General features: G+C 27.4%; 2 protein-coding genes across 3 annotated transcripts in view; one reads left to right on the forward strand and one right to left on the reverse strand.

Moving 5' to 3' along the window:
* Window positions 1–11,216, reverse strand: part of LOC107445928 (uncharacterized) — a 275,554-nt gene extending 264,338 nt beyond the window's left edge. Inside the window, exon 1 of the mRNA XM_071187392.2 lies at window positions 11,158–11,216. Within this exon, the coding sequence (XP_071043493.2) occupies window positions 11,158–11,165 (8 nt within the window). The 5' untranslated portion in view covers window positions 11,166–11,216. The remainder of the gene's footprint in view (window positions 1–11,157) is intronic.
* The window catches only part of LOC107445909 (carbohydrate sulfotransferase 1-like), a 118,109-nt gene extending 99,426 nt beyond the window's left edge, over window positions 1–18,683 (forward strand). For both annotated transcript variants that reach the window (XM_016060400.4, XM_016060399.4), the window contains 2 exons: window positions 14,176–14,306; window positions 17,334–18,683. In XM_016060400.4, the coding sequence (XP_015915886.1) occupies window positions 14,176–14,306; window positions 17,334–18,337 (1,135 nt within the window). In that variant the 3' untranslated portion in view covers window positions 18,338–18,683. The remainder of the gene's footprint in view (window positions 1–14,175; window positions 14,307–17,333) is intronic.
* Window positions 18,684–26,391: the final 7,708 nt, after the last annotated feature.

Raw genomic sequence — 26,391 nt, forward strand, 5'->3', positions numbered from 1 at the left:
GAAGGTCACTTCTTTGTTCCCTCATTCTTTTCCCTTACTTCTTTTTACTTCAAACCACTTTCACACTTATAGCACGATCCCTCTACCTGATTTCTTGAAAGCGAAAGTAATTTAACCATCAACTGAAGAAGAAGAGAAGTTTTCTAGCCATTTGTATTCATTAGTGTCGCTATATACCGCCTGTTTAGATACCTGAAAGAAGAGTTAGTGAACTATGAATTCTTCCCTTACAAGGATTATTTGTCATCTTTATGTAGTTTAGTTTATATAAAATGGAATGAGAAATGCTTTTCTTTTTCTTTTTTTTCCTTCTTTTTTTTTATGCAAGCCAAATTAATTGTCAAACTCATTATCCTTTAGCGATCGTCAAACATCTTTTTGCAAATTTCTTGTTTTAAAATTTTTTTGTTTTCAAAAATATTATGTACTTAATATAATGTAATACTTGATATATATTCCATTCACACTAATGCTTCAGTCATCTCCAAGGGGTATGTTTTGCCACGTGCGTCAATTTTATGACCTCTATAGTCTTAAGAATAAAAAATTAATTACATATTCATGAAATTAAGTACGAAAGAAGGAATAAAATGTTTAATGCATTAAATGTAAAAAATTTAAAAGAATGCCAAAAACTTAATTTTAAAACAATTTTTATACTGTGCTACAAAAAAATGAAGATTAATAAAATACAGGTGCTCTTAACTTCAATAGTTGTGACCAAAATTCAACAACCTCCTAAGCCTCGATACTCAATGACAAATATCTTCTGAAAGCATTTATTTTACATTTAAAAAAATTATGTTTCGAAATTAATGAAACCATTTACATTAACAAATGGATTTAATAAATCATTGCATATTCAAAAAATATAAAACGGAATTCTGCACTGAGAAAAACCCTTTGGTAAAATTACCGTACTGTATCTTAATGACATTTCTGGTTAACGAAAACTATAATTCTGGTAATAAAAACAAAATATACTGTATTTAAACTATTCATTTGGTAATTTATCTGTTCGTATGGTAACAGTTTACCGGGAATTCTGTTTTTCAAAATTACACCTCTTATTACCCTACATTTAGTAAAAATCACAAAACTGAGAAAGAAAATGATTCAAAATAATTAATAAGAAAAGATTGAAATTTACCTTATTTTTAGCATTTTAAACAAATAAATGCAAATAAATTATATAAATATTATTGAAATGTTATATCATATTATATTGCATGGATAAACTGGTAAAATTACCATACTGTTTGGTAATGACATTTCTGGTAACAAAAAGAAAAAGAAAAAAAAGACATAATTATTCTGGTTAATAAAACGAAAGAATACGGTATTTGAACCATTTAGTTATTTTTCTATTCGTGTGGCTACGGTATACGTTATATTCTGATTTTTAAAATTATAGTTCATGTTACCATACATTTAGTAAAAAATACAAAACTGAAAATTAAATTTAACCGAATAAATGGTTTTCATGCTGTGCTCTAAGATACCATGATAAAACTGCCAAATTTCACCACATTTATCAAATTTTAACATTTTAGCATAGATTATAAACTATATTTTATTGTTAATTTTACCCAAATCATTACCGAAGAGCTTCAGTAAGAATCACCGAGCTTTTTGGTGCTCTCATAGAGCCAGAAACACGGTAAATTTTACTATATTCTGGTAGTTTCGACCATAATCTTTTTCTCAGTGTGGTGATCAAATCGTTATGCACTAAGATACCATCTCGATTATTCAATGTATTAACTATAAGAATGATATTCTTCTGAAGCAAACGATGTTTTTAGGTACAAAATCAGACACAACAAAATATTTTCTCTGAATTAACATACTTTTTTTCGATTGATTTGGATTTTTGATCTAAAAAATATAGAGTGTAGCCGCAATTTGAAAAAAATATTATTCCAGTAGTAAAACTCGTTTATCCAAAGATAATTCAATGTAAAAAAAATAATTATTTGGATTTTATTTATTATTTTTATTGATTATTTAGAAATTGTCGTAGAAGTTTTAAATATCAAAGTGGACAAATATTTATATAACTTCAAACTCTCGAGATATGGCGAAATACGCAAATACTTCGGCCGCTCTCCTGCGTTAAGTGTTTAGAACATATTTCCCAGATTACGGTTCTTTTATTTTGAAGAACAAAAATACGAATGATTCGAATCAACCCAGTGATTCGAATCTGTCGTTAAAAAGTAGGTATTACGGTCAGAAAAAATACGTTTTTATGTCTGATTCGAAACCCGAAATATCGTCTGCACTAGAAAAGTAGCATATTTAAAATCAGTTTTTCGAACCATTAAGATTGGATCTAAGTGCATGATAATCCAATCATTAAATGAAAAGTTACTCGGGTATTCCCTTTTTTTTTTTTTTTTTTTTTTTTTTGCTTTAGACACAGTCTAGCATATAGGAAAAAATAATCTGCAAGCGAACTTTACTTGCAAAGTTAGTCAGGTATTAAAGCTCTGCAACCAAGTTTGATCAATTAATCAAAAGCAAGGATAAAAAAAAGGTTTTCTAAGTGAAAAGATTTTTCATAATTCTATACTAAACAAATAGAATATTTTAACAATATTATGATAAATAGTGTAGTAATAATATCAACAATGTTGAAAGGATTAGTGAAACACATTTTCTGGTTCTTGAAGACCAAAGGATATTTAAAATTTTGAATACATATGATGCCCCAAAGAAAAGAAGGAAATTTTAAACGCATATTTTATGGCATTAAATGTTTATCACTTTCTTTAAAATACAATACGAGGGATTGGTGGCCGCTTAAATTTAAATTTGCAATCTGTGAAAAAATGGTACGTGATGGATTTTCTTTTTTCATTATTGTATCTGAAATCACTACTCAAAAATCTATCACACTGAAAAAATTCCGGAATAAAAAATTTCGGATCAAATTACGGTAACATTTTAGGGAACAAAAATTTGATATACTGTAATTTTTACAGCAGTATTTACTATAAAATCACTAAGTCACTGTAATTAAGTAAATGTTACTGTGAAAATTATGGTAAACAATTTTACGGTAAAAATAGATCTTACGAAAGATGCACCCAGGGTGCCAGTACTTTTTACCCTAAATTGATCCGGAATTTTTTACAGTGCAGAATCAAATTTTAGTTTCGGTTCACTTTTTTTGTTGCAGGTTTGTGTTATGAACCGTGCTTAGACAAAAAATTAAGTATCAATATTACTTGCTTTTTTAGAAGTTTCGACAACCCAAGTTACAACCCATGTGTTAGAAAGCTCTAAAATCTTAAAGTATAATGAATATTGGTTCTTAAAGTCAACTAGCTTTTCTGAAATGCTAATAAATTCGCACTTTTATTAATTAATTAGTCTTATTTTTAAATTATTCGATAAAAATGTATCCTACTCCTCTTCAAAAGAGAGAAAACAGTGAATTAGTATTATCATACAAAATAAATAAAACTTTACGTTTAATATTTTTAACACTGTCAAAGATTTTACTTATCTTTAATTCTAAAGCTTCAAGATGTAGAAAGGTTTCTAAAAAAATTTCTTGGCGAGACACTAATGATTGTTTAAGGCTTCTAAGGGATTTTGTTAAGAAGATTTCCTTTTGCACATTTCAGTAATAGTAATTTAAGCCTGTTAAGTGTTTTGCTTAACTAAAATTCGACGTAATGTATTTTTTATCAGTTTATGACTTAACTTGATTATAGAAATACTCGTAAAGAGAAAAAAAAATTTAAAAATCTGACTTTACGATAAGTATATCATATAATAAAAAAAATATTTATTACAAATGTTTTATTAAATATGTATATTTTTAATAAATATATTAATAAAATATGTAATGTGCATGTGTAAAATGTCTTGGCACAGTCAGGCGTTACCTCTTTTTTTTACCTTCCAGCTGCTTCCAGGTCTATTCTGATGATTTATTGAAAATTGTAAATATAGTAAATGATTCCCAAAAGGCATATAGGTTTATAGAATATTTTTATTTTACAGTTTTGCATTTTTTAGTATACATATTATACGAATTATACATATAAATTGCGTGAAAAATGTAGAAACTGATTTTTTTTAACTTTTTGAAACTATGCTTATTAAGATATAATGTAAATATTTTTTATCTTATTGGAAAGAAAAAAGTTGGTTTTTAAACTTAAAAATAAAAATTTTACATACAAATTGAAATTTGAAATGAAAATATAATTTCCAGCTGCATTAATAACGGCATTTTATAACAAAGAATTTGATTTGTATTTTAAAGGGATATCGCAATAATAATTCCAGATCAAATTACGGTAAAAAGTACCGGCACTTTGGGTATCAGTACATTTAACCGTAAAATCCGCTTTTATTGTAAAACTTCGTGAAACAAAAAATCTTATATACCGTAGTTCTTATAGAACATAGTTATTGTAAAATCCTTGAATTACTGTAATCAAATAAGTATTACTGTAAAAATTACGGTTTAAAATTTTAAGGTAAAATTGGGTTTTACAGTAAAGGGATTTTAAGGTTGGTATGGTAAATGGACTTACAGTAAAAAATAATCGGGGTGCCAGCACTTTTTATTGTAATTTCAGACAACACTTTTTTACAGAATAACACAATAGACCCGTACTAAACACTTTTTTAAAAAAGGAAATGATAATCATACAAAAAATTTTCCCTGTTAAAGATTTTTTAAAAAGCCAGTTTTTTTCCGAGCAAATCCCTTTGTTTTTAAATTTGAGTATTGTTTCTTTTTTTTTCATGGAAGTTTTTATGGTATGGCCGTGAACCTCAAAATATTATGAAAAAAAAACTTCTTGTGAATTCTTAGCTCCCACAATAGGCCATTTTCTTCCGTTTTGCACTTAAATTTTATTTTGCAGAATAGAAAACGGATCTATTCTGACTATGCGCAAAATTATATAAAAAATTTCCCAAGTTGTAGTTTCAAATTGCTTAAAATAAACAAATGGCAAAAAAATTTCAATTTTCTTCCATTTCGGGACTAAATTCATTTGTATAAGAACTTCTGAACAATATTTGTTGAAGAGCTCTAATGCATTGTTCATATATCAGGAATGAACACTTTTTATCTGCGTCAAAAACCTAATTTATAAGCAAAATTAAAAAAATGTTTTAAAAGGCTCCTTAAAGAGCAACTATAAAATTTTTGAACATCATATTATAGATGGAAGGTTAAAATTGAACAAATGTCTATGAACAAAGCTAATACGTACAACAGTGTATAACAAGTTAAGTACTTACAACAAGTTAAGTATTAACTTTATCAAACAAATAAACATTAAATAACTTTTCGGAGCCTCAAATATATTATAAAAATGGAGTGTGGACGTGAAATGGGACAATTTGCGACAAGGGTGAGGCAGAGGTTAACAAGAAGGTTAATATCCCATGTTTTAGATAAAAAACAAAAAGGAACAAAAAACATTAAAAATCAAAAGATTGAATATTTTATTTCATTTGTTTTTCCTCATTTTCTCTTTTCCTAGAAAATCTACATTTTCTTCATTTTCTCCAGTGATTTATTTTGTATTCTCATTGATTTTATTTTGTATAAAAAGAAATCGATACTAATTGAATTTTAAATTAGTTCTAGTTACAGGTTTAAAATTTACACTTTTGAAACAGTAACATGAGTCAATCTCATTTAATATCTAACAATAATTGAGAAATGAAAATGATAAAGTAATGCAAATTCCATTTCGAATTCCAAAATACTACTATATTAGATTACTCTTTTATGTAAATATTTACTTTACTATTGCCCATTAATTATGTTTTTTTGTTGTAAATCTTAACCTGACTTCACATTTTGTAACTAAACTGCAAGCACTATACGTTTATGTTATAGTATAGTGTGACATGTGGCAATGTGGTGAAATTTGTTACTTTGTGACAAAAGGGAAGAGAGTGTCAAAAATACAGAGAAAAGTGTGACTTCGTTTATAGATAGACTTTTATCGTAAGGACTACTCTATCTTTTATTTACATTTAACTAATTTTCCTCACATATCGTGACATCTGTCGTCACAACTATGCACATAAATTAAGAAAGGTTATTGATATGATGGTAGATGTAATAACTAGGACTGCTATTCTATTTATGATTAATTTATTCACCTGCATCTTAGGTTTAATTTCAATAGAGGCTTCCTTTCAAATATTTCTCAAAAGCATATGTATATTATTTATATTATGTTTAATGTCATACCGGTGATTCGATATCTTTTTAACTTCACATTGGTTAGAATATACAGTGCGAAAAAAAAATAGATTGCCCTGAATAATTTTTGATTGAAATTTTTAAAAAAAAGACGTATTTTAAAAATTCGATTCCTCAGGAACTATTCGGGCGATTTCCCTCAAATTTTGCCATGTAAAATTAAATTCTTTGAAATTATATAAAACATTTTATACCTTATAATTCAAAATTTTTTCGACTATTATTACCACATATTTAGAAAAAAAATACGAAACTAAAAAATATATTTAACAGAATAAATGGTTTTTATTCCCTGCTCTTAAGTATTATGAAAGAGTTACCAAATTTTACCACATTAACCATATTTTATAACAAACCATCAAGCCTTATTTTATGGTTAATTTTACCAAAGCGCTTCGGTAAAAATTACCGAGCTTTTTGGCGTTCCCGTAGAGTCAGAATCACGGTAAATTTTATCATATTCTGGTAGTTTTGACCATACTTTATTTCTCAGTGTACAATACTTAACTTATTTCATGAAACTTCTCAAATATAAACTGAACCTAACAAAACCATGACAAGTAGACATGACACATTGAATTCAGCTTTCATCTCCCATGAAATGATGATTGATGATCGTATTTCATTCCATTTTCCCTTCTTTTTATTCCTTGTCATTCGATAGACGGGATCATATCATCCACAAAGAAAGCAGAAGCTCTAAGATAATGTTTTAATTCAATGACGGCTCTTAATTGATTGTAAAAAATATTCATTCTGAACTTCATAATTGTTTTTTTTTAAATAAAATATGTACCGAAATACTTCTGACGTTATAAGTTATAGTATAACAATAATTTGTAAGTTTCGTAAATTTTAAAATCTAATTTTAACACATTTCTTAAATATAATGTAAAGGTTGTAATAGTCATTAATAGCGCTACCAGCAACTAAATAATATATTTAATTCATTTTACCTTATGATAATTCAAAATGATTAGCTTAATTTTCCTTAATTCGGCGTAAGTAATGCGTTATTTTAAATTGTAAAAAAAAAAAAATTCATATCTTTATATCGTTTAAATATTTTTTAGCTTCTTAGAATCCTTAACTTTTTCATGAAACTTCTCAAAAATAAATTGAAACTAATAAAACCCTGACAACTAGATTCTCTGAAAACTTGAGCTCAGCTTTCATAACCTATGAAATGATGATTGATGATCATATTTGATTCGATTTTCTCTTTTTTTTTTTTTATTCCTTGTCATTCGATAGACAGGATCATGTCGCATACAAAGAAAACAGAAGCTTCAAGATAATGTTTCAACTCAATGACGTCTCCAAATTGCTTGTAACGAAATTGCTATTTCCTTTAGAAACATTAATTCTTCTTAAAAAATTAGGTGAAATATCTGATATCGAAGAATTGTTTATTTTTCTTTCAAAGGTTCCGGTCAAAGATTTAGATAGGGAAAGTTTATTCTTTTCAGATGAATATATCTTTATTAGTTTAAATAGTAGCTTCATTGCTTAAAAGCTTTTTAATTTATCATAATAGTTCTCGATGCATTATTCCTTAATCGATATTCAAATCGTTAGCAGTGAAATTAAAATTTGCAAATGAATATATGGATTTGGATTCTTGTTGAATATATGGACTCTAGTTGAAAAATGTACAGTGCTGAACAAAATAAACGGATGAAACTAAGCAACTTTTATTCTAATGATCGGATCTTCACGTTCTAGGACTCAATCTTAATAGTTTGAAGAGGTGACCTCAAATATGCTAATTAATTCAAGAAAATGTTTTTTAAAACTTCAAAAAATACTACCGTCACTGGAAAAAGAATAGTTTCATTTGGTTTAAAATGCAAACTGATGTCCTAAAAAAGTTGTAAAAAACAAAATATTTAATTTTTTCTTTATTTATAATATTAAATTGCAGAAATCATTTTAGAATTACAAGTTTTTTTTTTTTTATTGTGTTAGATTAGCTTAATCTTTAACGGCTAATATTCAATCAGATCTCTTTTTTCGAAGTATAAAAACTAAATTTTAATAAAAATAGAAGTAAAATTAGACTATTAATTTGGGAATAAAAGTTTTTTTTTATTTCTATGCATAAAATACATAAATAAATTACAACAACCTCATTTTTATCTTTAAATTAATACCTGAAAAGAAAGAACAATAAATTCTTGCACACCGAAAACAGTGCTGTTATGAAGATATCCTCAGTGGTAGACGGATCATAGTTTAGGATCCTCTTGCCGTCGGACCTTTGGGAGATACACGTGGTTTTCCTCTTCGTGTAACGAAAATGCAGATTAATTCGATCAAAGAGTCTTCCACGAAGGCGAGTTTGTCCGAATGCTTGATTCGGGTGTTCCTTTGTATTCAGGGTTCAGTTCAAAATTACAATCGTTAATCTTTCTAGTGTTGAACTAGAATTTTTATTTTTCATTTATAGAAAATTTGTTTAAAAATGTTAATTAATTTTTCGATAATTATGATTTTTAAAAAAATCATAAGTGAAATGATAATTTTGTTAGAAAAATTACTTTGATATTTGATCACTTCAGAAACTCATTTTCATGATCTGAAATGAGAACTAGCGATATTTATTGTGGTCTGTTTTAACAGTTATATAACAGCAAGTTATATAATTCAGAGTTATTATTAACAGTTATATGACTGTATATTTATATAACATAACTTTCATATAATAAGAGTTATAATAACAGACAATATAATTTTTATATAATAACAGTTTTAGAATAGGAGCAATGGGACCCAAAAGTGACAACAAAAAAAATACCTAAGTAACATTTTTATAGCCCCAAAGAAAAATGCGAAAATAATTTCAACTACGTAATTTCCAAAATACTCTAATGAAATGGCCTAAGCTTATTACAAAAATCTAATAATTTTAATATGACTTATCATTTCCACATTTGTAGTTCTAATACTATAATCAACGCATTCATTTCTTTAAGAAAGCTTTATTACATAAGGCCATTGACTTGTCTAACTATTCGATATTAATATCTCGAGTACTTTCATTTGATTTCCTGTTCTTCTCATTTCATCGAGGGAGGTTTTACTATTTCCGTTTATCTATTCCTGTTAATGCGCAACTGTATAAACGGCATCTTTTAAAAGACAGACAGAAGGTTTTATTATTAACTAAATTTTGTCATTAAAGGTTCACAACAAAAATAAATAAAACTAAACTTTATAACTTTCAGAGACATGTTCTTTAAAACTACTGTGTTGAGTATGACGAAACCTAAAATATTTATAATTTCATTCATTTCTATTTGAAAAATTTTAAAATTTCGCACACTGAGAAAAAAAATTTGATTAAAACTACCAGAATATGGTAAAATTTACCGTGTTTCTGACTCTACGGGAACACCAAAAAGCTCGGTAATTTTTACCAAAGTGTTTAGGTAACCATTATGGTGAATTTAAAAATAAAACATGGTTTTATAATATGGGATAAAATTTGGTAAATTTGGTAAAATTTGGTAGTTTTAGCATGATACCTTAGAGCATAGCATAAAGACCATTTATTCGTTAAAATTTTCTTTTCGATTTTGTATTTTTTACTAAATGTATGGTAATGTGAATTATAATTTTAAAAATCAGAATATCAGGTAGACCGCTGCCACATGAATAGAAAAATAACTAAATGAATGGCTTAAATACCGTATCATTTCGTTTTATTAACCAGAATTATGTTGTTGCTTTTTACCAGAAATGTCATTACCAAACAGTATGGTAATTTTACCAGTTTTTCCGTGTTATATAATATGATATAACATTTAAATAATATTTATATAATTTATTTGTATTTATTTGTTAAAAATGTTAAAAATAAGGTAAATTTCAATCTTTTCTTTTTAATTATTTTGAATCATTTTCTTCTTAAAAAGGTACGCACTAGAATTAAAGTAAAAATTCTTTTGCAATTTAAACTCTAAAAAAAATTATCAAAAAAATTCTTCGTCAAAATTAAGCTGAAAGAAGCTAATTTGGGGATATTTTTATAGCTGTAATCAACTTAGTCTGTTAATTATAGACCTATAAAAGGCTAATAACTTATCTTTATCAATTTATGAAAAGCAAACTAACTAAAATAAAACACTTTGAATTCTACTTATAATCTTTTATGGACCTTTTTATTTATATTGATCTATTATATTACCAATTCTGACAATAGATGATGAACTACCTCTTTTAAATTGCAAAATACTTAAAAAAAGGAAAAACAACCGAGTTTAAAGAAAAACACTTTTTTTTTCAAACATTTTAAGCCTCAAATCAAAACTAACTAAACTATTCAAAGGTTAAAGTATAGTTCAGAGAAAACTTTTCCAACTATAAATTAATGTTTTTAATAAATTCAAATATATTCACTTTTTATTTCAGCAATGCATGTTAAAGGTCGATTTCTACCCTTACTTACAGATTGAAATTATCAGACTTATTTACATTAATATCATTATTAACCAGTATACTATTTATAACCTTATTTTTTATAATGACCGACAAATTCATATGAATAAAAATAATTTTGATTTAAACTTCACCAAAACTAGACTTTTAAAATTCATGTCAATTAATGCAGTATTTTAGAAGCTATTGAGTTCAAATTTTTTTTTTAAAGTTAACTACAAATGCATTTTAAATAACTCTTTAAAACTATCCCTAAGGAAATTTTCGATAATACTTAATGTAAATTACTCTCTTGATTCAGTGAGTAAACATTAAATAATACACGCCCTACATTCTATTGTTACACAGCTTTATTAGAATTTATCTCCTGCTAGGAAAGACAAAATAAAATCGTTTCTAAGGGCGAAACATTAAAAGTGACTACACCTTTTAAATTATAAAAATAGGTCAAAAAAATTACTTACCATAACATTTTTCAGTTGGAATATAATAGGAATAATTTGTTTAAATAGAAATTGACAATTATTTGTTTTGAAAATGACTCTATGTTAAGAAAATGTAAAAAAAAAATTATCTTTTTACTCTGATAACGAATATTTCAGGGAGAAAAACAAAAATTAGTTGATAGACTGCATTAAAAGTAAATAACTAAATTAATAATACAAGGTTTCTTAGTGATAAGTATATTACCTTGTTATTGTTACTTGTTATTATTTTTAAAAAGTGAAGCATACATCAGTTATGTAAACTGCTATTCTAAAACCACTTTAATGTCTTTTCTTATTGTTATTTTATTCAAAAATTCTACATTCATATTTTCTAGTGTTTGAAATATGTTAAAATTATTCTCTCATTTTGCTCAACTTAGAATTATTGCTGTTAAAATAATGTGATATTAAAAGGAGTGTTGATATGATATATCCTATTTTATTCAAAATTTCTTTTAGCAGAATTATAAAAAATCAACTTTTTATAATGATAACAAAAATTTCATTATCAAAAAAACAAATCAAGTAAATCAAGTTCATACGCAATGATAATAATTTAAAAGAAATAAATTGCAAAAAACATTGCAAATTCTAGTTTTTACTAAAAAGAACTCTTTTTTACAACCTGATTAGCCTAGTTTGCTTTTTGAAAAGTGATTATAGATGAACTTATATTTTGACATAAGAACAAAAGAGTTAAAATGGGAATATAACAAAATAATTGGTGAAAAATACATTTAGCAAATTACATTTTAGTGCTGCCAGTTGTAAAAAAAAAGCTCTTTAATAATAATAATAATCTGGAAATTTAGGCAACAAAACTCAAAATAGGAAAATAAGTTTAATAAAAACATGAAAGAAAGTATTTAAGTAGTAAAATCATTAAAAAAAGGAAACATTTAAATTGGTAATATTTGTAGAGCTTTACATATAAACGTAAACTAGGAATAAACCCTTTATATATGTATATACATAAAGGGTTTATTCCTAGTTTACGTTTATATGTAAACAATAATCTGTTGTTTAAGAATAAACTTCAGAACAGTAGAATCTGTTGTTTAAGAATAAGCTTCAGATTCTTTATTTAATTCTGAAGATATTCCACATAGATCTTATTGAGCGTATTATATTATAATCTATGTTTATGGCAGAACAATTCTTGAAACAATGCAATTATGATGCACGAGTTGTTCTGCTTTCCCGACTTGTCAGATTTAAATAGGCTGCAGCTGCTTTATATGGTGTAAACCTTATCTCCAGGTGATCGTTTGATCCCTATGACCTTCGCAGTTTATGTCCTTGTTACATACATGCCTATTAATTGATTTATGCGCTTCAAGAATTCTGATAGAAAGCGTCACGCTTCTGCTTCAACGGTTACGAGTCGCATGCCAAGAACGTGTACTTTCTTCTCAATTACATTCTTTGTTTTATTATAAATGTCTTCCATGGTGCCAAATTTTCTAAAGAGTCTTGTTATCTATGAGCATGAGCGTTAAAAGCCGTCCTCAATAAAATAATTAGAGAATGACCATTTAGGAAGTAATATGTTAAGTCATTAATAATAAACAAGTTATATGTTTTTTTTTAACATTTATACTTTGTCACAGATTTAAATTTGTTTGCCAATTTGTTTGTCACAGATTTAAATTGCGACCAACAACGAAAACAGTTGGGAAAGTGAGTAGGAGTCTTCGCTTTCACGACGTGGGTCGGAATTCGATTTGATCGAAATTCGATGGGTCGGAATTCCATTCGTTCGGAATTCGATGGGTCGAATTTTTATTCGTTTGGAATTCAATGTATTGTAATTCAATGATGTCTTATCAGATTGTACTTTCTCTGATTGTACTTTCTCTGATTGTGCTCTCAACAGTTTCAGAGCTAGAAAAATTCATGTACGGTTTTGTGAATGGTGCAACAATCTGCCTTCCGATCTAAATTGCTGCACTGAGAACCAATATTGTCTTAGGATCTTGTTTTCTAACTAAGAATAAATCTCAGACAGTCTCCAATAACACACACAAGTATAGTTCTTGGGGATCTCAACTATCAAATAGAGCAAACCTACATCGGGAAATTAATTTATTTTTACCGAAAACATGATCTCTTGGCGAAGTCCTATAGGTCATAAGAGCCGTATGACTTAAGAAAAAGTAAGGAATTGCTCCGGATTTTTAGGATACTTCGACGAAATAAATTGGGAAAGAAATTTAATATAAATGTTTAACTTCTAAAGAAAAAATAAATTCAGTTTGATATTTCATTTTTATTTTTTTACGTTAAAGAGAAACTTGAGTTAAGTTTTTATAATGCTAGTTTTTATTATGCTAGCATTTCATGAATAAATATTCTTCTGCTTTTTTAAAAAGGGAAAAAAAACAAGTGAAGTACTTGATTGAAAATTGTTGAGTAGAACAGAGCGTCGCATATTTTAATGAGCTCGTGTTTCCTTTCCATGCAAAACATTTTAAAGCGATCTCACAAATATAAATGAAAATCTTGTGGTATTATAATGAGCGGTATTATAAATATAAATGAAAATCTTGCGGCCACATTTTCAAATTATTAAAAAAAGCTTTTTTAATGAAAAATGAAAAACACCATGATTCCCATATAGGCAATAAGATACTGTGTTGTTATCTAGTGAAAATTCTGCAGTTATTTGGTCGAAAATGTTACTTTAGAAAAAATACATGGCTTCAATTCTTTGTTATGAATAATTGAAAACAATTGTGATGTGTTTTTTTTTTACCAAAATGAACTATCGTTTTAAAATAAAGCTCTTCGCAAATGCTTATGGTTAAAAACATAAACTGAAATAAGATATAAGTAATACAGAAATAAGAAAGCGTGGTAACTTTTCTAGAAAAAGAAATCTAAAAACACGCTGCAGCATTATTTATTGCTTTTATTGTGTAGTACTATTACATTATTTTTCTAAAAACTTGTTTTGATTGCAGAAAACTTAAATTGCCTTTTTTTTTCTTTTAGCTGGCTGCAAAGTAACAGATCAAAATTTGGCCATAGAATTTTAATGATAATAATGGGATGCACTGCATTGTTTGGGATTAGCTATCTTTCTTCCAATGTTGGACGCCAGCCACGTTTTCCGCACCCGATAAGTAAGTTTTTCCAAAAAAGATCTCTAATAAATTTTACTCATTATTTATTACAAGAATCAAACAATAGCTGAGACAAGAAAACAGCAGCAACATTTGTTTACATGATTTTTTGCTTTGATATTCTGTAATAAATTTGTCTAAAATAGTTTCAAGAAATAATCGGAAATGCCAATGAAGGTAAGAGAAATTTTGATAAATTTTTACTGTAAATTTAGAAGAGAAAAAAATAAGTGAAAAAAAAATTTTATCACTAAGAATGTTCAATTTAAAATAAAAATTAGTTTTTGAAAATAACTATTTTACATCTTGTCAAAATCTTTGATGCATTTCATTATTACATACATTTATATAAATTACACATAAAATGGTCAAAAACTTCTATCAAAATCTGACAATAATCGTGGTCGTTATGATCCAAAGTGAAATTTAAAATAATCAATTTTTTAAATATAAAACTGTGAGGTTTTGTTTGACAAATAAGCTGGTTTTTGATTATTTTAATTTCACCTATTCCTCACTGACATTAATTGTGGTTTTTACAAAGAAAATATTTGCGATTTTGTAATTAAGACATGTAAAATGTAAAGTAATGCGCGATCTTACTTTGCTAAAAAAATTTAGTGGCAAAAGATGTTCTAAAAATCAATCGCAACATTCAGAAATAAGTTTCAATTTGTTGTTATTTATTATGGTTATTTATACTTTGTCGTGTTACCTGAAACATGCAAGAGAGACTTGCACAGTTATGCATCACAAAAAAGTTTGAAAATTAAATGATAAAAAATAGTAACTAATGCTATGGTTTTCATATGCAGTTTCAAACAAGAAATTGCGAGGTGTTTTGAAATGTAGTATATTTTTATTTACAGCAAAAGAAACAACCAACCATCTTCGGTAAAACTTAACAAGCTCTTTAGTGTTCCCACAGAGCCACAAACACCGTAAAGTTTACCATATTCGGGAAATTTTGTCCATACTTTTTTTCCCAGTGGGGTTGTTATGATCAAAAGTGAATTTTAAAATAATAAAGTACCAGTTGTTTGAAACATTCAGAATTGTGTTTTAATTAATTGTTATATGATATGGAACGAATTTAAGTATAAGTGCGGCTTGTTACTAGGAAATAGAACATGCGGGAGAGACTAGCATTTGCAAAAACGCGTTACGTTGCAAAAAAAAAAAAAAAAGTTTCTAAAGGTTCGAATAAACATTTCTAAGCGTTCAATGGCTGGTCAATTCAAATTCTCCTCACGACTAGTACCTACCTCAGTGCTGGCGTAAAAATATCATCGATGATAGGTGAATCATGGATTAAAATCCTTTTACTATAGGGTTAACTGTCGGAGGTTTTCGTGATTTTTCCCTCTATGTAACACAAATGCGGATCAGTTCCAACAAAAGTTATTCGAAATGGTAGTTTGACCCAATGTTTTACCCAGGAATTTCCTTATCTTCAGGGTTAGGTTCAAAATTAAGTCAATGGTGTTGAAGATTGATAGCCGTTCGACGCCGGTTATAAATATTAATTAAATGATAAAAGATATAAATGCTTTGGATTTCAGAGGGTATCCAATAGATGCTCTAATAGCTGCAAGTGAAAAATTTCAAGGTGTATTTAAAAGTAGTAAGTTATCATTTACAGCTAAGGAAACAATTTTATAAGCGAAACGACTATAACAAGTGGGTTAGCATGATTTCAGCTTTTATAATTATTATTATTTTAAGTTTTCTCGAAACTAATGCCAGCAGCACGACACAATATCCATAGAAATTCAAATCCATAACCTCTGAATTTAAAATAACGAAAGTCGTACAAATTAGTGTATTTTACACCATTAATGTTCGATGCGATATATCCCTAAAATAATCCATGACATTTAGCAGAGAGCAGGGGCATTCATCTTTTAACAGAAAATCAGATATTGTCTTCACCAATGTTGGACAGTATTCGCAGTATGCAAAGAAGTGCCATTTTGATGATAGTAATAATATTAATTTGCGTAAATTTGTAAGATTTGGCAAAAGATCTTTTTACAAAAACTCTTTTTTCAGACTTAAGTACAAATTTTAACCCCCTTTTAACAATGAAAACCAACGAAAGTTTTTCTCTCTTTGAAAAAACTCCTCACTATATTATTGTAGATGCTGTTTGAAATTGAAATCTATGCAACAATTTTTTAACGTGTAACATATGTCTTGAATCGATATTGACCACGATCATTTATTTTAAGGGGAATAAGGAGGTTGTTCCAGAACAAAGCGTTTAGCATCTAAAAAAGACCAAACCTTCTCTGGAATGACATGAGTGAATTCTGGCATTTATGATCTTTCAAAAGCTTTGTATGCATTTGCAAAGGCTTGGAATACTTCATGAAATTCTATATCATAAATTATTTGACAATAGAACTTTTGATTTTTGCGTTCGTTAGATGGGCTGTTGGACACTCTGTTATATCATAAACAGTGCTGTTTGTCATATAACTTAGTTACATTTTAACTTGTCAATAACTTAGTTGCATTTTAAATGCATCACAGGACTCAGTACACTTATTTCGAAAATATGTGGCATCTAAAGCTAAATTACCCGACATTGAAATATCTAATTGGAATTTTTAACGCGATCAGTACGATCATCCGTAAATTATGGTAATGCCGAATTTATTTCAAGCGAACATTTAACCGTTCGAACTTTTGTCCCCCTCTACACTCTCAGAAAAATCGATTCAAAGTTAAACAAAAATATTGATATCTTTAATCATGTCGTCGGTGTCTTGAACCGTAGTATCGTCTAAATTTGTTGCAAACTTAATGAGGTATTAAATTCAGCCATGTTTCGGTTCAAGTTGAACCCTACCCTTGAGTAAGCACGTTTTAAAACGATGATAATATGGTTCAAGTAGGCACCACATTAAAGTTGCTGTAAAGTTGAGCAATATTATAGATCAGCATGCTCTCGAAAATCTCTAACAGTACTCTATGTTGAAACATGTTTCAAATCTTAATTGATTTTTCCAATGTCTTTTTTAGATTGCCCAACTGAACTAAGAACATGGATGAAAACAGCAAGACTTCCTAAACTCCACGTTCTTCTGCTGTCATATCCTAGAAGTGGATCTTCCTTTCTTGGTGATTTGCTCCAAAGCTATAGTGGAGCATTTTATCATTTTGAACCACTCCACTATTTTGGAAATGTTGTTGCTCATAATCAACTGGACTCAGCTAGGAAATTAATGCATGATTTATTTACATGTGATTATAGTGATTGGGGGTCATTTCCAGAATGGGCATGGTTCAACAGTGATTATTTAACATTCAGAAGAAATAAACGATACTGGCAAATGTGCACGCATAAAGACAGCTCACGTATGTTGTGTTATAACGTCTGTTACCTCGCAGTAGCGTGTCGTAACTCACCAGTCCAAATTATAAAAACTATTCGAATGGCTGCTTCTGAAGCAGGAAAACTTTTACAAGAATACAAAGATCTGAATTTAAAAATTGTCCATTTGGTAAGAGATCCAAGAGGTACAATGAATTCAAGACAGCATAAAGATATTGCTGCATGGTGTGGAAAGTACAAGGCGTGTGCATCGCCACAAACTTTCTGTGAACTGGTTAATGATGACCTAAAACATGCTTGCGAACTACAAAAGCGGTTCCCTGATAGGTATACCTTAATTCGATACGAAGATCTAGCTCTTGACCCACCTCAAGCTACGGAAAAACTTTTTAAATTTTTGGACATAGGTCCTGTACCCAGTGAAGTTGCTCAGTTCTTAGAAACCCACACTCAAGGTGGACCTTACGTCAGTACTACGTCATTTCTCCAACCTCCATACAGAACTGTAAGAAATTCTACGCAAGCGGCTTTAGAATGGTGCCGCAAAATGAAATTAAAGGACATTCAAAAAGTTCAACAAAAATGTCAGGTTGTTTTAGAAAAATTAGCTTATAAAACAGTAAATAGTACACTAAATTTAAGCGTAGAAAATATCTTAGGAAATAAACCACAATTTTGCGCATCATCTTAAAATAATGACAGTGATTTCATTATTGATTTTTCATCATAATGAGCAACTTGATTCGTTGCGCAATGGAGCCAGTACACTAGCTTGTGGAACATAATGTTCGAAGGCCATACTAACCAGTTTCTCCGATAGGGTTGAAACATCGATACTTGTCTTCCTTTTTTATTGAAAAAGCCTTTTAAATCAACCATATCTGGGTTACATCGTAATGGGACCAGTTAAAGAATGACATAGAAAGGCAATATTTTGCTGTCATTTTGTACTGAATGGACATTCCGACCACTGTAAATGCATGATAATTGAATATACGTTCTCCACTCAAGGAATACACATTATTAAAAAAAAAAAACACCTGTTAAAATCTTGCTAACATATCTTGAAACTAGCCTGAATTGTTCTAGACTTGTGTAAAATGTGGCTGGGTTTTAAGATTTTAGAATGAATTGTGCCAATAGCTTAGAAACAATGAATAGTATTTAAATTTCATAAATATTTATTACAATAATCACTTTGAAATATATATATCTCATAATGCTCAGTCTTAAACATAGAGTCAATCGGGGCTAATATGAAACAGAAATTATTAGGTAATTAGTCGTTTTATAGCTCTTTAATGTTGCAATTTATTCATTTAAAATGCTTTTAAGTACCGAAAAGCTTTTAGATGGTTATATCAAACTGTTTAATTTTTGAGCATAAGCGTAATCCTGATGGTGTAATTTAGAGAATTTAGTAATTTTAGAAAACTGCATTTCATGAAATGCTTATTTTCATTTAGTCTAAATGGTTTTTGTTGTATGATAGAATTGCTTCAATGAGTATTAATTTCATAATTGAAGTATTTTTTTAAGTTAATTTACAATTTTTTCTTACCTAAACTTTAAATATTCCTAATTAACGTAATGATTTAAAATAGTATTTTATTAAGTAATAATTTAAATAAGTAATGACTATAGCATGAAATGAAAGTAATATATAAAATTTAAATGGTTCATATGGAAATATAATAATATTCTTTAAACCTTTGAAAATAGAATTAAAGAAATGTTAACTGCTCTCTTTAGCTTAATTTTACTGATTCTCTTTATCTTTTAAATAATTAACAAAACTGCGTAGAGAGTTTTTTTTTTCTTAATTCACAAAGGTTAAAGGAAAGGTTAAACTGATATACGGGTTATTTTCATAATTCGATGTCATTTGGAAGTTAAAAATACTTTTTAAAAAATGCTATAATATTGAGAGTAGTTTTAAAAATGATTAAATACACATAATTCTTCAACACTTTTTGAATGTTTTTTATACGATTATTAATTATTATTAATTATTTTTAATTTATTCTTTTTAAGCCAAATACAATGATAATTGTCATAGCCGTTGCCATAATCCTTATTTTTTTCGCATTTTTTAGACAAAGATACTTCATATAGCTTTTAGTATTATTAATAGTATGCAAATTTAAATTTTTAAAAGAAAATTTTGTAAATAATATCACATCTATTAATTACCAGATAAGGTAACTGGTTTAACATATTAAGAAACAAAAATTCAGGAAACTAAATATTTCTAAGAAATATATCAAATTTCTAAAAGGTTTAGATTTCAATTTGATTACATTAGACCATTTTGATTGGATTTGAATTGTTAAAATAAAAATTTACTTCACTGAAGGATCCAGTTGAATAAATAACTAATTTTTTATACAACTAATTGAAGTAACAGATAGGGCATGGTAAAAAAGCTCTCTTCATTAAAAACATTCTGTTTTTTTCTTCAACCAAATGAACATTCAATAAAATTAACTTAATAAACGTTCAAAATAGCTGCTTATGTTTTTGTTGTTTTTTGTTAGCAATCTTTAATGATAAACCAGAGTAGTAATACGAAAATTTCAATTGTGTAGTTTAAAAAATGTGAATAAGTGTATGGTAACTAACATAACATCAATTTACGAAGAGAGATATTTAGCTATACAAAAGCTAATATTTTTATTAATTTTTTTTGTATAATCTCTTTATAATGTTACTTATAATGCTCGTATTCAACACAAATATAAAATAGGACAGAATAGTTATTTGTTTCTTTCTGGAATCAATTCAAGAAAACAGTGTGGTCAAAATAACCAGAATTCGGTAAAATTTACCGTGATTCTATGTAAACACCAATTATCGCGAGAATTTTTACCGAAGCGCTTTGGTAATGATTTTGATAAAATTAGCAATAGAATATGGTTTTATAACATGCGATAAAATTTGGTAAATGTAGTAAAATTTGGTAATTTTATCAAGCTTCCCTTTTAAAAACTTTTTATTCGGTTAAATTTAGTTTTCAGTTTTGTATTTTTTACTAAATGTTTGGCACTGAAAGCCAGTACTTTTATAATTTTAAAAACCGGTTTTTCCAGTAAACCGTTGCCATATGAACGGAAAAAGTCACCAAATTAATGGTTTAAATACATTATATTTCGGTTTTACTAACCAAAATTACGATTTTTTTTTTCTTTTCTTTTTACAAGAAATGTCATACAATACAGTAATTTTACCAGAGTTTTTTTTCTCTGTGTTTTAATTTCTTAAAAATATTACTATTTCCTAAATGATGTTTAATATTTTTAGTACTTGAAAGTGTTTACTAAATCTTATTTTATGAAGGAAATCATGTAAAGTCATCAATTTATAAAAAAAATACATTTCACCCAGACATCAAACGCCACCGAATTATGAAAATTATTTATACATTAAGATACATTTACAATACACAATTACTATTCATTTTTATTTTATTGACTATGTTTAAGATTTACAACGCAGACGTTCTTCTCTTAAGATTTATATTTCAAACAAAAATCAAAGTGATTACTGTTCAATTATAAATATCGAAAAAAAATTATGTTCCTATTTGCCTCATTGCCATTTGAATCTCAGATTGTGTTTGTATTTTTATTTAATCCTTGAAATTTGTTTAAAAGCATCATAAAGCATCATTATTTCAAGCTTCTTACATCAACTTTTTTTTTTTTTAAATATTATATAGATTTTTTTCTTAAGTTTAAAGGTTCAAGTTAAAGTTAAGTTTAAACAAGAATCAAAGCAACTACTTTTCAATTATAATACCTGAAAAAAGTATATTCCTATCTCTCTCGATGCCATTTGAATTCCAGATGGCGTTTTTATTTTCATTTTATACATGATATTGTTTTATAAACATTGAAAAATTTAATTAATTGTGTCAATCACTTTGATGAAAAACATTTGAGATACGTGTCAAGCGGTATTTAAAAGAAAAATGAAAAAAAAATTAATCAAAATCATTGAATACATTTTTTTTTACACCATATACTTCAAATAAGAATCAAAAAGATTACTCTTCAATTAAAATGCCGGGGAAAAAATTATGTTCCTATCTTACTAGTTGCTATTTGAATTTTAGATTATGTTTTTATTTTCATTTAATCAAATGCATTCTTTTATGAAAATTGAAAATTGAATTAATTGTATCGATCATTTTCTTGAAAAACATTTAAGACCTATATCGAGCGTAGTTTAAAAAAAGGGGGGGAAATAGCGCAGAAACATTAAATACATTTTTATTTTAAATTATGTACTTCAAATAATAATCAACTACTATTCAATTAAAATACTAGAGAAAAATTATGTTTCTGTCTTTCTAGATGCAATTGAGTTCCAAATTTTGTTTGTATTTCTATTTGATATTCCTTTATAAACAATAAAAATTGAATTAATTTCATCAATCATTTTATTGAAAAAGATTTGAAATATATATCAGGCGTCAATTAAAAGAAAAAGGAAGAAAATGCACACGACTATGGAGAGTTAAAAGAACTTAATTTAAATATTGTGAAAGAATTTAGATAATCAAACTTATTTTATACAAAGGCAAGAAAAGTTTTATTTTTCATATAATTCGAAAAATATTGTTATGATTAGTTTTATGAACATAAATAATAAAAAAATAGTGAAACCACTTAAAATAATATGTACCAACTTTTACTATTCTAATTTTTCTCATTTCAAAAGAGTTAGTAATGATGTAGATTCGCGGATAAAGTAATAATAAACTGATGGTAGTTAGTAAAATGTTGTTAAACTAATCGTAATAGTCTTTAGACTTTTCTACAGCAATAGTTTTACATAAAAGCTTCATAAGCTTATAGTGTCCTTTTTTCTAGACAACAATATGTTATTAAGAATATTAAGGCATATACGCATCTTTCTTTTTTTTTATATATATATATGACAAAAGGGAAAATTCATTTTGTTTCTGATATTTCTAATATACTTTAACCCTAAAAACTTGAGAGATTCAGCTACAACACGCTACTGTTGTAGCTTGTAGATTAAAAAAAAAAACTTTCAAATGCTAAGGGTAAAATAATCAGTATATGACAAAATATCTCAAACTTTAGATTAGTAAGCAAGTAAAATAATTTATTGCAAAATTGAACCTTAATATAAGCAATAAATGAGCGTGTATTGTTCTATTTTTAATATAATATTGGTATCTAAAGTGATGGTATGTTTATTTTTTTTAAATAACAATAATAATAATAAATGAATAAAAAAAAGAACGTCAATTTTTTTTTAAGTTCTTATTCCAAGAAAACTATTAAATTAAGTAAGTATTTAGTTTTGTGACATAAAATTCTGGTAGATATACAGGGTATTCAGTAATGTCCACCTTTTGTATAGTTTTAGAATCTTTGCCCAAAATAAAGTAAAAAGCATATACATTAGAACTTGCATATTGCTATTTAAGCAACGAAAAAATAAAAACGCTTTCGAAGTCTAATCAACCACTACTAAGGAAGACGAAACTGGCATCATCAAAACCAATTTTGATGCTTTCAGTACCGTTTTCCACAGTGATGGTTCGTAAGATTTAGATACAAATTTTGTGCTCTCCTAGCTTACATATAAGTTTGAGACAGTTTATGTGTATTATTTATTAATTTCATTCTCGATAAGAATTCTAAAAATATATAAAGGGCGACAACTACGGAACATCCCACATCCTTTTTTTAAATTTCTCATAAACTATGCTGTTCTCTCTAATTTTATAGCTTGTATATTTTTAGAAAAATATTGCTGTTACCAATGTCTGATCAATTTAATTTCGAACTGTGTAGTATTTGTTTTAATATTTTTCTGGTAATAATGTTCTAAATACCAGATAGTACTTTTTAAAAAAAACTGTATTTGTTGCTTAACAAAAACATACAAAATAATTTATTTTGAGTAGAGGATATTATTACTTCATATCTGTTGTGAGTTTTGTTACTATCTTGATAAAAAGTTAATCAAATAAGTATACTTAAAAATTTATGCATTATGTTCCTAGTCCGATTCTTTTTATTGTGATAATGTTGAACGTAATTACGTTTATGTTTATACTAAACTTGTTACTTGTTTCATGATATTTATTTCATTTTTCCAGTATTATTGTAATTCAAAACATCAGGGCTGGAATCGAATATAGTTTATTGACAAAAAGATTTGTTCAGAAAAGGTTGTTATTTTGTTCAGGAAGAAACCATTGCAGAAATTGAAAGGAAAAAATTTATTTTACAATCTAAAATTTAAATACAAGACAAAATTACAGCCTATAATGTCTCAGTGTGTTTTTTAATAAATAATCTTTAACTCTCTGGGTGTTAGTTCCAGCTTTTTTTCTAAATTCTTGGCAGCAAGCTTTCCTGCATCAAAAAACCGATATCCCACATGTTTTTCAATAAGAGAGTAAAGCATTGCAGAGAAATTTTCGTACAGTTTCACCTAGAGGCTCAACACTTGGAGGGTTAAAATTTATATTGTGTCCTCAAAATAGCGTTTCAGACATTTGACGAGCACTGTCATTTTTTTTTTCAATTTTTACCTTAATTATAGAAAGATTTCGTTCCAGATATAATTAATGTAGTTTGCGTTGAGATTTTTTTTTCGTTGTATTTATAGGTTTTTTTATAAATTTTTTATTATTTTTTCAAAATAACCTATTGTTTTTAACGGAGATGAAAATTGCAGAAGTTGCAGAAAATAGGTGAATTTTACGTTCTGCAAACATACGCAAATTTTGTTCCACAAAATTTATGTTATTAATTATTTCAAATGTGGCTAAAGAGATGTAAAAGAGTTTTAAATATGCCTATTCCTTTTACCTTATTTCATAAACGATAAATATAAATGTGCTTATAAAAACGAGTTTGTTTTAAGACAATCAATGTGGCGTTCCTCTCATAAGTAGATACCAGTTGTCCTAAAGATAATCTGCTATAAATTAAAGACAAATTGAAGGAGATAAAAATGTACAGTTTTTTATGTTTTGCTCAGGAAACCAGACATTTCTTCTCTCTAAATTCTAAATTAGTTGCGAATATTTCGAACAGGTGGCGCCACTAATTGAAAACTATTAAAAAAATATTTTCGAAACACCCATCATTTGCAGCAACAAGCCTGGTGCAGTCTAAAATCAAAATTAACAGATGCCCATGCTAATTTTAGTTGATTCAACCCAGGTCCAACATGCAACAGAAAGTAATGTTTTAAGGTTTCTTCTGTGACCTCTTTTGACTAATTTTAAAATTTGAAGATAAGAAATTATCTGGTTTCTTATTCAGAATGGTCATTTTTTAGACACTCGGACTTTTCAAATTGCTGAAGTAATTTTATTTTCCAAAGCAATATTTGAAACTTTTTTCTGTGTATTTTTTTATTTTAAATTTTATCACAACTTTATCTATTGTCAATCTGTTCTCAGTTATTTTCATTCATTTTGGTTATTTTAACATTTATTTCCTATATTTATTTCTTTTAGAATATTTTATAAAGCCCTTTACAGGCTCATAATACCTTTTTAAGGAATTCCTCTACTTAAATGCATTTATTTTATAAAATTCTATAATATGTTGTATATATTTTTTAGAAAAGAATTTTAATGTTTAGATGTCTGTATAAACACTTTGGCTAACAAACAAATAATAACTCCTCTAAATAATTTTCGTTTTGGTACATGGATTTTTATACTCAGTGAAACTTCCGTGAAATTCGGAAAGTTAATTTACACGACCAGCTCCTTCCTTTGAGAAAAAAAAAAGCTCACTATCCATAATTAAACAAATTTCAACAAAATTAGTAGAGTTGGTCATTAAACTAAAAAAAACCTGCTCCCTTCTTCGAAAAAGAAATCAGCCGAACTTAAAAATACCTTTCTTGAAAAAAAATCCTCACAGTGAGCAGCTATACTGTAAAGTTAAACAAAAAAGTATGGACTTACGCTACTTAATAAGTTTATGCTCTTCCGGTAATCAAAGAGATTTTGACAATTTTTAATCTCACTTTCTTCGTTAGTAATTCATAAATTTTTTTATCGTTCTTCTATGTTTCTTTTTTGATTATTAAATATTATTTTCTGATACCAAATGTGCATCTGTTTTGCTACATTTTCGATATAGATTCTAAACATAAATATTAAGAACGGTCATTGCGCTTACCCTGTGTACATAGTAATAAAAAAATTACGCTAGGTATTGTCTGTTCAAACATTTTATTATTTAGTAAATACAATCCGAATTTAATAGTAATATTGAAATAAATAAGTACACTGATTTCAATAGCTTGTGAACTAGATTTGGTAGTGTATCATTTATAATTCATAGTTCAATGATATAAAAATTAGTAATTTGCTTTTATTTTATAGTTTGTCAACAAGAAATCATACATTATTATTATGGAAATGCTAAAATTGCTTACATTTTTATAATTTGTCAGTTGGAAAAGGTAATTTGAATATATAAAATTGATAAGTTACAGAAATTTTAATATAATAGTTTATCAACTAGAAATTATAGTTTCATGATATGAAAATTGATAAGTTCCTTTAAAATTAGTCTCGTATCTTTCATTTTCTCGGAAAGTATTTTATTACAAAGCTTGAATCAAAAATGCTTTGTACGCAATTAAATGAATAATTATAAAATGGAATATATCTTCTTGTATGCCTTATGTAAATCTTTTTCTGTTTAAATAAACTATGAACTACGTATTAAT

This window comes from Parasteatoda tepidariorum, chromosome 11, assembly GCF_982258835.1.
Source record: "Parasteatoda tepidariorum strain Cologne lab strain chromosome 11, Ptep-v5.0, whole genome shotgun sequence".
Taxonomy (NCBI): domain Eukaryota; kingdom Metazoa; phylum Arthropoda; class Arachnida; order Araneae; family Theridiidae; genus Parasteatoda; species Parasteatoda tepidariorum.